Consider the following 10979-nt stretch of genomic DNA (forward strand, 5'->3'; position numbering starts at 1 on the left):
TTGTGAGACCTCTCCTTCACACAGTGTTGCTGGGAAAAATGATCGGGATGCAAAGGAAAAACCTCAAGCTACATCAGGAGAAATTCAGGCTTCACTGCAAGTGTTGTGACTGTTTAAATATCCAAAATAGGAAGGCACTAGAATAAAAATGGGTTATATGGTACAGTTACCAGGACAAAGCCAAAACAGTCCCAGTGTCACAGAACAGCATGCTTACATACATACCAAACAGTACAAAGATAAGCCTCAGAACTTCTGGAACAAAATATTTTAGGTCTGATGAGACCAGAATTCAACTTTATATTCATATGCCATGCTATGCATAATGCTATGATTTGCGTACAGGATCTGGATGTTTTTTGTCAAGAAGACTGTGCAGCTATTCTATATGAGATAATAAAAGTAGCCATCCACAGCTAAGCAAGATTGAAAGCTGTCACTGTTGCTAAAGTGGGCAATGTATCAATTAAGAACTTTTATATATCCTTGCATACTATTATTGTTTTATATAATCTTATGAAGAACTAGGGATATATAAACTTTTATTGGGCAGTATCTCTTTTTTATTGTCTGTAACTGTGGTGGGAACATCTAAGTTACTGCCCCTTAACCTTTGGAAAGAGATACTTGGTTGTACCCCTGCGGTTTCTGCCTTCCTGTACCTCTGAGTTCTCGACCTCTGTCATCAAATTTGTACTTTCAGATATGCAAAATGCAGCATCAAGAGAAAAAAACATCACACAAACCATTGTGCAAGGTCTTTCTGTGAACCTCTGCACTTTGTGCTAGCAATATGCAAGAAAATCCTGAATTAAATTTTCCAGAGTATATTAAATGATTTAATTTAACCTTATGTGGTTTAAAAGATCAACAGTGATGACCACAGTCCTAAACCATATGCAATGAGAGTGCCTTTGTTTATTTGTTTTCCCAAGACTGTGCAATTGGTCAAGAGGAAAATAATAATTTGGACACACATGAAAAAACCACAGACTATGATAGAGACCTCATGGATTTAATTATTATAACAAATACATTCCCCCTAATAGATGGTTTATGCTTTTTCAGTGCTGTGAAAAAGTATTTGTATATTTATCACAATTACTAAATGTGTAAGATCACCAAAAACATTTTTTTATTAGATTGAGATAACCCAAGTAAATATGAAATGCAGTTTGTAAATGATTAATTGATTTATGAAGGGAAAAATCTGTACAAACCTATCTGACCCTATGTAAAAAAAAGTCTAATATTGTGCCAATAGTCTAATGATCTGGGGCTGCTTTGCTGCCTCAGGACCTGTACGATTTGCTGTAATTGATGGAACCATGAATTCTGATCTTTACCAGAAAATGCTGGAGGAGATCAGTTTGTGGCCTGTTGTCAGCCAGCTGTATTTAATCTCTGTGTCGTGGTCCAGGGTTTTAGACAAAGTGATTTGATAAAGTTTGTAAGTAAATAAATACTTTCTCGTCGCTGTCCACAATGGACCCAGGGTTAGGGTTAAGAAAACAAGCTGTTTTGGTGTTCTAGGCTTCAAGTCAACTCACAAGGAAACAAACTACTGATGTGAGGGCTTTGGAAGTTCTCTACATCTAAAGCAATAATATCTACTGTTTCAGCCACCAGTCATTTCCACTGCTCACACCCAGATATTTTGGAATAAAGGACCATTATGTCTTGATGCATTCTCAATCATCCAGGAAAGTAAATCTCCAAAAGTTGAATCTGTTCATCTGGACGTAGCGTTTTGTGGGAGAAACGTTTCATCACTCATCCAAGTGACTTCTTCAGTCTCAGCTGACTGCAGGTCAGAAGAAGTCACTTGGATGAGTGACAAAACGTTTCTCCCACAAAACGCTACGTCCAGATGAACAGATTCAACTTTTGGAGAAAGGACCATTATATTTTTTGGATCAAGCTATCAGACCATTCTGAGCAAGCTTGCCCACAGTCATAGATTGCCTTTTTCTTACCTGGTCCTCCTTCCATTTTGGCTTGATTGTCGCTGAAAATTTGTGCTGATCTGCAAATTTAAAGACCATGTCAACTGTCATTAGAGAAGACTGTATGCCCTGCTGAGGAGCTCCCAATGCCTTATGAGTATCCTGCAAATCCAGAGTACACTGCAAACCTTGAGTATACTGTGAGCCCTGAGCATCTTGTGAACACTGAAGTTAGGCATCCAGATCACCAGCAAACACTGAACCTTCATGCCCTGTCATGCAAGCCCAGATGCATGACCATGAAGCTCCCACGGCACCTGAGCCTACGGAGCCCACACTCCCTGAGCTTCAGGCTCTCTGCTGAGCCTGTGGGTGGTGGCATTCGCAAATGCCACCATCCGCTCTCTGTTGAAGCCAGGCTCCTGAGGTGCCCTTTCGTCACTGTTTTTGGCCTCCTTCCAAGCCTTGGCCTGTCAAGCCTCGGCCACCTCCCAAGAGGTGCATGGGATTCTTCTCTGCTGCTGACAGCCTCCTTAGCCACCAAAAAGTCTCCATCTTTGCCAGCCCCCTGGACAGTTTCAGTGTCTGCACCTACTTTACCTCTTGAAGGGTCTTAGCTCATCTGTTGGTCGCCCCCTGTCAAGCCACCTGATGGGTTCCATCTCCACCGCTGGCTACCAGCCAAGTACCCATAGTTAAATTTTTTTGAAAACATGAACACCATCTCTTCCAGACTAATGAGGAGAGTTCAGCTTGGCATTCAGTTCAGAATCCTGCAACTCTGATGGTATTGGCAGCTTACACATCTGAGGAGGTTTAATCATTGCATCCTTAGAGTATTCACAGTGCTTCGCTTGTTCCAGACGTTGTCATGTTATTTTCAATTCAAAATTCTACACAGAATACCCCATAAGCTTGCTTGAATTTCTTTCAAATTTATAAAACAAACAAACAAACAAAAAAATATCATAAATAGGTATTCACAGTCTTTGCCAGGACCCTTAAAACTGAGCATTATGTTTCCGTAGATCATCTACAGCTTGATTGCAGCCTACCTTTGCTAAATTCAGTTGATCAGACATGATTTGGAAAGGCACACACTTGTCTTTATAAGGTCCTATAGTTGACAGTGGATTTCAGAGCATAACCAAAGAATTGTCAAAATACAATCTGAGACAACATTTTATTGAACTCTTCTCTTAGCCCTTGGTACTTCTTGCTTTCCTTTTTCCTGATGTTGCCATCACTTGGTATAGCTACATCTATTACTATAGCTATCTTCTTCTGCTTGTCCAACACTAGAATGTCAGGTTGGTTAGCCATCACCACTTTGTCCATGTGTCCCACAGGATCTTAGCTCAGTCATTCTACACCACTCTGGGGGACATCCCATCTTGACCGTGGGACTTTCAGGCCATACTCGGCATAGATGTTCGCTATGGTGGCCACTTGATTATGGCGTTCCATGTATGCCCTGGTTGCTAGCACCTTGCACCTGACTGATTTCCCACCTGTGGGACTAATAAAGGCCATCTTATCTTATCTTATCTTATCTTATCTTACTGTTATCTGCTTGATTGTCTCAGGGGCATCTTTACATGACCTTCACCTTCAGCTTATTATCCCACCAGACTATCTGATCACCGGTGTTGATTGCCCAGATCTTGTTCATCCCATTCAGCTGACTGTTCAGGACTTGCCTTACTCTTTGCAAGTATTTGGTGGTTGCAGCTTTCCTAACAGCCTTGTCGTGGTTCTCATTTGCCTGTGGGATTCCCAGCTACTTGTAGCTGTCCTCAATGTCTGCAATGTTGCCTTCTGGTAGTACAATCCCCTCAGTTCTGTCTACTTTCCCTCTCTTTGTTACCAGTCTACTACACTTTAACAGTCTGAATGACATTCCAATATCATTGCTGTAGAGCCTAGTGGTTTGATACAGTGAATCAATGTCTTGTTCACTACTGGCATACAGTTTGATGTCATCCACGTAGAAGAGGTGGCTAATAAATGCTCAATTCCATAGTCGGTATTCATAGCCAGTCTTGTCAACGATCTCACTAAGGGGGTTCATCTCTATGCAGAACAGCAGTGGGGACAGAGCATCTCCTTGCTAAAACCAGCACTTCATGGTGACTTGTGTAGTTGGCTTGAAGTAGGCCTTGAATGTTGTTTGTCATATCCCTATTGAGTTCTTGAGTAAGGTTCTTAAGGTCCTGTTGATCTTGTGTAGTTCTAGGCATTCCAAGATCAATGGGTGGGGCATCGAGCCATAGGCCTTCTTGTGGTCAATCCAGGTGATGCACAGGTTGGTGAGCCTAGTCTTGCAGTCTTAGGTGACTGCTCTGTCTACCATGAGCTGGTGGCCCCTCTGGTATTCCTGCTAGTTCCTTTCTGTGCCCTGCTCAGGTATTGAGCCATGTGCCTGTTCATCTTAGCTGCTATGATGCCTGACCATGTGGTTCTGATGCAGGTTATTGGCTCCTAGTTGGATGGGACTGGTCCCTTCTGGGGATCCTTGGGTATCAAGACTGGCTGGCCTTCAGTTAGCTATTCCGGGTGTGTGTCATCTACTAGGAGCTGTTCCAGTTGGCACAGTCTGCCACTGTGATGGTTACTGGATCCTGTTCAGGGAGGTTGCTGTAGACGGCTCTCAGAACCACTAGTCACTGTTGTTATGGGTTGCATCCTTGTCCCATATGCTCTTCCAGTATTGCTCTTGCTCTGTCTCCAGTCTTGCTAAGACTGATCTCACATTATTCCCCTGCCAATCCAGACTCCACCAGATTATCAGCTCACCTTGTGTGGTAAACAGGCTAGTTTGTTTGCTCCTTTCTTGCTACTCATTCCCGTGTGATAGCATACCTTTCTTTGTCAAAGGAATTTGCAAAGAAAAGCGTCTGGACTTCTGTGAGTTGCTTGAAGACGTTTCACCTCTCATCCGAGAAGCTTCTTCAGTTCTAAGGTCAAATGGCCGAGAGTCCCAGATTTGAACCCAGTGGGAGTATCCCCCCAAAGAGGGACAAAGGACCCCCTGGTGATCCTCTAATCACATGAGCCAAGGTGTGAAACCACCAGACACTCCATACACCCTTCCTGCCCAATCTTCATTGGCTTCAAAGGCTTTTATAACTGCACACTCCCCACCTTCAGTCATAAGGATTCTAAGTAAAGAATCCTTATGACTCATTATTACTCTGTGGACAACATTGCTAAACTCACCTCCTGGCTTCATCTCCCTCTCCTCCCTCCCAGATCTTGCCCAGCTTCCCACTGCTAGTTTCCATTTTCCCTGCTAGTGCAGTATCTCGTTCTAGTTAATGTAATCCTTGTGTTAAGTCAAGCTCTGACTGTTGCCTAGTAAAGGCTCATTCATGCAGTTTTTTGTTTGTTTGTTCATCTTTTAACTGATTCTCGCGCCTCACTGTTTTGCCTGGGTCCTACATTTGAGTCATTTTATAATTTGTTTGCAATAGCACAGTAATAAACATTGCCCTGTATTCACACTGTATTCAAATTCAAAATAATAATTAAAATAAATTGTACTTCTACTCAGTTTGACTGTTGGATATGTTTTCTTTGTTCTATTGTGAATAAAACATTTGTTCATGACATTCAGAACTCTATGCATTCTGTTTTTATTTACATTTTAACACAGCATCCAACCCCCATCCCAACTTCTTTGGGATGGGGGTTGTAAAATATTGTATAATAAGAGACTAAATGGCAAACATGCAGGCGCGTTAAGACTGGGGGCAAATGTATCCTTTTCCTGGCTGTAAGGGATGGTATGAATTTATAATGATGCTCCTCCTACACATTATGTAGGAAACTTGTAAACCATTATGTTATAAGTAACTATATATTGTTATTAATTCAAATTAATCTTTTAATATTTATGTAACTGAAAATAAACTGAAATGTGAATTATTCTGGAAATCAGATACCTAGTTTTTTTTATAAAATGCCAACAAAAAAATATATTAGCCCTGAAAATATTGTACATACAAACACACATGGTCAATTATATAAACCACCTGAATATCAAAATTGTTGATCTGAAATGCAATATTTAGGGTAACTGTTGACCTAGACACAGAGATGGACAACAGTTGGTGTGTTTGCAGACAGAGAAATTATTTGAAGTCATGAAAGCGTCTGGCGGTGAAAAAAGACACAACATGGTTTCAATTAGAGCGGCAGTGGTTTGGATACAGAACCACAGATACAAAGTAATGGAGGGTGAAGTGGAAAAGGAAAGGAAACGTTTAAGAGAGTGACAGAAAGAGAGAGATAGCTTTCTGGCATGAGCAGAGGGGAATGGCTAGGGTGCATTCTTGCACTTCACCTAATGTGAAACATATCTGTGTGCTTCATGCTGATGCATGAGTTTTTGCAGCTATAACCTGTTTAACTTCACTGTCTGCATTTGTGCACATATGTGTGTCTCCATATTTGTACAGAAGAGTTACAACAACATCCAGACATGAAAACAAATTCACCATCGGCTGTTCAAATATTTATGGACTAAATGTAAAAAGTTGGTTAATGGGTTTGAAGTCTAAATATATGTGGTTTATATTTTGTTAGTAGATCTATGGGCAGATCATCATCATCACTTACTACATTTTATACTAAACTTAATACTGCTTTTTACCTACAAACATAATCTTAATTGTCTTACTTTCCTGAGTTTAGAACTAGTCTTGAGGTCTAGGATACATATAACTTCACATTCCATATTTGAGCAAGTCATTATTCGGCTGTGGCTGTAGCTCAGGAGGTAGAGCAGGTCATCTACTGACTGGTTCGGTCCCTGGCTCCTCCAGTCTACATGCGTAGAATATATATATATGGAAAGAAGGAAGGAAAGAAATAGAAACATTAAAGTGGAAGAAAAAACCGCATACTATTAGAAAAAATGTTTAATCCATCCAACCCAATCCAGGCCTGAGTTGGAACAGAGGTATAGACCTTGGTCACTTCTTGCAGTTGTTCTGGAGGGATACTGAGGCACTCCCAAGCCAGCCAAGAGATGCAGTCCCTCTGTCCTGGGTCTGCTCCTCCAGAGCATATCTAAAACACCTCACTCAGGAGGTCTCAAATGCTTAAACCACCTCAACTGGCTCCTTTTTGATATTGAGGATTAGCGGCTTTACGCTGAGTATCTTTTCTTATTTTTATTTTTTTTCAACAAAAATAAGCACATTATAACAAGAATTAGGCAAGACAACAAAACAGTCAAGGTAGTCATTTATCAGCTCATATTTAAAAAAACAAAACAAAAACAAAACCTTGTAAGGCAATGTTAATGCAATTGGGTGATTTTCTCTCATTTCTGCATTGTAATTTGGATTCAAATGGATTAAAAGGAAATGGAATTTCTTTGGTTCTTTTCTAAGCCAGAGCTGCTGAACAGAAAGTTGCATCATATCTATTCATGCCAATGAACCATTGTTTTTACAGCAATGGTGGATCATGGAGCTTAGCAATATTTTTTATAAGCCAAGCTTTCCAGTTGGCTGTCTTAAGCCAATCTCTCTTTTGGCTTTGTCATGTGACAAAGCAAAAACACAGATTCAAAAGGGTGAAGAAAGACACAGGTGAAATGACCATGAAATGTACCAAACACAGACCCTACACTATCTTTTGGTCTTTAGATAGAGATAAACAATGGCTTAGGTTTTGTCTGAAATTGTTTTCTTGATTATGAGAGTGATCTTGATTTTTATGGGGTTGTAAAAGCAACATCAATCTCCAATATTTTGGGTGTTTGAATGGGTGAAAATACGTTGAGATTTTTGCACATTACATGTAGAGCCTGTGTTGTGGTGGTTCATTGTCTTAGATTCTGGCATTAACACAATTACTATTTATTCTTTCTAAGTAAACTACTTTATAAGTATTGTTTCAGCACAGGAAGTGTGGTTGCAGGATATGGAATTCAAGAGGCTAGAGTTCATATTTCGAGGCAGGAGATGGTCAGTGGGGCATCACAGCAAATTTTTGTCCAAAGGCTTCCTAGAAGGTAAATGTCATTGTCATGCTGGTTTTTGTCATCTAGTCACTTTTATGATGATGTCTTTCAGAAACATACACATGACAGTCATAGATAAATTGTTTTGTTGCAGTAGCAGGATAAAGAATAAAAATGCCACAGTGTACAATTAATAAACACCATAGTTAAAGTGCTATAGGCCCATGGTGAGGGCCTTATACTATGAGAAATTTTTCCTTATACAATAGCGATGAAAAACAAAGAAAATAAATCTAGTTAAAGATGAGTAAAAAGTAGGAGTGCAGCAGAGCAGTGCAAATTGCATTAACACATAATCTGTGTACTATAAAGAAGAAACAACTGCAAAAAGGTATGATGCAGACATACATTTATGAAAACGTATGTGTGAAAACATCATCAACATCTCTCAGTAGTGTGGAATGGAGTGGTTGAGATGGATTGTCCATGATGAAGAGCAGTTTGTTCAGTGAGCCATGATAGTTTGTGACTGGACATATGCAGACTGCATAAGTAACTTACCCCACCTTTTAGTGGTTATAATGTTGCCTTATATGTGTGTATTTAGCCCATTTTTGACCAATTTAATATATAATCTGATTTGTTATGAAATAATAATATATAATCAATATTAAATAAAAAGTTCTGATATACTGTTCTCTAGGAGAACTTTAAAATGATTTTGAGGGTGGCTGGGGACATTGAGTCCGAATGGACTATGTTCTGCATCTCCGTTGGTGAGGCTGCTGCAAGGAGTGGGGGCTACAAGGTGGTTGGGGCCTGTGGTGGTGGTAATTCCTAAATGAGACGTGGACCAGCAGGCCAAGCGGAATGCAGCTAGAGTAATGGTTTAACCAAAACCCAGGTGTGGGAGGAGTTTGGTGAGACAAGGAAAAGGACTTGACACAACTCTACTCCATCATGTGGCGATCTGGTGTGGTCTTCTGGATTTTCACTGCGGTGGTGGTCACCATCTTTAGGAAGGGGTATCAGAGGGTTAAGTACAAGGGAATGATACTCTTCAGCCTCCCTGGGGCAGTCTATGGCAGGGTACTGGAGAGGAGTGTTAATCCATCTTTTGAACCTCAAATACAGGGGGAACAATACGATTTTAGTTCGCTGGTTGCTGAACACTTGATCAGTTCTTTATCCTCTCAAGGCTATAAAAGACTGTGTGTGAGTTTGCCCAGCCAGTCTACATGTGTTTTGTGGACTTGGAGAAGGCACTCAAGTTGGTCCCTTGGAGTATCCTGTGGGAGGTGTATTGGAGGCATGTGGTGTCTGGCCTGTTGCTATTAGCCATTTGATCCCTCTGTAATTGTTGCAGGAGCTTGGTCCACATTGTCAGCAATAACTCTGACTCATTCCTGGTGAGTGAGGGCTGAGTTTTGTCACCAGTTCCGTTCATAGAGAATTTCTAGGCATACCCAGGTAGATGGCCAAATGGCTTCAGAATGTTGTCTTTGATTTTGCAGATATGTGGTTCTGCTGGCCTCACCAGGTGGTGGCCTCCAGCTCTCACTTAGTAAGAGGAGAAAGGAACAGGAGATTGACAGGCGGATTGGGGCCACGGCTGCAGTGATGAGGACACTGCATCAAGTTATTGTAATTAAGGGAAGAGATAAGCATAAAAAAGCAAAACCCTACCCTAGCTTATTATCACAAGATCTGGGTACTGAGATCTTGTGAATACAACAAATGAGATCCTGGATACAAGTGGTGGTAAATAAGCCATCTCTGAAGGGTGGCTCTCCCTTAAAGAGGGTGAGGAATTCAGCCATCCAAGAGTGGTTTAGAGCAAATTCACAAATCCTACACATTGAAAGTTGCCAGTCAAGGTGGTTCGGGCATCTCACTAGAATCCCTCCTGGGTAAGGTGCTTTGGGCATGTCCCACCAAAGGAGGCCCTGGGACAGACCCACGACACGCTGAAGAGATTACCTTTCTCAGCTGGCCTGGGAATGCCTGGAGCTGTCTGGGGAGAGGGAGGTCCTTGCTTAGGCTGCTACCCCCACGACCCAGCCCTGGATAAGCAGCAGAAAATAGATGGATGGATTGATGGAAGAAATCTTAGTTCTCACCGTCAATCGTTTCCAATCTGAAAAGTACACCTCTGTTTCAGGTAATGCTCCACAGCATAAGCCACTTTGTTCAGCCAAACGTGATCTACTTAGGTGCAGACAAAGCAAATAACATTTTTCACTGTAAATATGCGTATTTGTGTTAAATTATTTGCCAATTTATTCCATTCTACAACAGCTATGTAGTGTTTTCAGAGGACACAAACTGGCAAGAAGAACTTGCTAATAAAATTCCAAGGGTCAGTGAGTCATAAATCCCAGCATGCATCATACAGGTATAAGCACAGGAACATACAAATGTCATTGTTAATCTAGAGAAAATGTGCAATGAGTTCCTTAAAGTAACACCTGCTGTAGATACACAAAACCCAGGAAACAACCATCATCATAATAGACTAAAACATATTTTTGTTGCCACTATGAACACCACCACTGGAAAAACACACACACACACACACACACACACACACACACACACACACACACACACATACAGCTAATCTGTGCATGTACACTGAAAGAAACTTACTCAGGCAATGCTCTTCTGATGATGCTGTGAACTTGCTTGTAGATATCCAGTTTGGACAGACAGCTGCACTGGGTGTGGTTGGCCACACTGATGGTCACTGGCTTTGTCCCTTGGGTGATTGGCACTCTGATCTCAAACAGCTGCAAAGAGTTGTAAAGAAGCAAAGTGAATTAAAAGAATGTATATTGACATGTGCTGTAAAGAATAGCAATGCACATCCTATCAATTTGTCAAGGAGAGTGTCTCAAAAAAGTCAATACAATAGTATATTACAATGTGAAATAGCTACTATGGTCATGGTCTATACTCATTCAGAAGACAAGTAGCATTCTCTAAACCACTATTCAGGAATGGAAACATAGTCTAAGGCCTAAAACCTATTCGTTTTATTTAACCATTTAACCATTTTT

At 40.9% G+C, this 10979-nt stretch overlaps 1 protein-coding gene across 2 annotated transcripts in view; it reads right to left on the bottom strand.

Moving 5' to 3' along the window:
- Positions 1 to 10979, bottom strand: part of vegfc (vascular endothelial growth factor c) — a 69907-nt gene that overhangs the window by 14312 nt on the left and 44616 nt on the right. For both annotated transcript variants that reach the window (XM_003459789.5, XM_019360496.2), the window contains exon 4: positions 10570 to 10709. In XM_003459789.5, the coding sequence (XP_003459837.1) occupies positions 10570 to 10709 (140 nt within the window). The remainder of the gene's footprint in view (positions 1 to 10569; positions 10710 to 10979) is intronic.

Source organism: Oreochromis niloticus, linkage group LG6 (assembly GCF_001858045.2).
Source record: "Oreochromis niloticus isolate F11D_XX linkage group LG6, O_niloticus_UMD_NMBU, whole genome shotgun sequence".
Classification (NCBI taxonomy): domain Eukaryota; kingdom Metazoa; phylum Chordata; class Actinopteri; order Cichliformes; family Cichlidae; genus Oreochromis; species Oreochromis niloticus.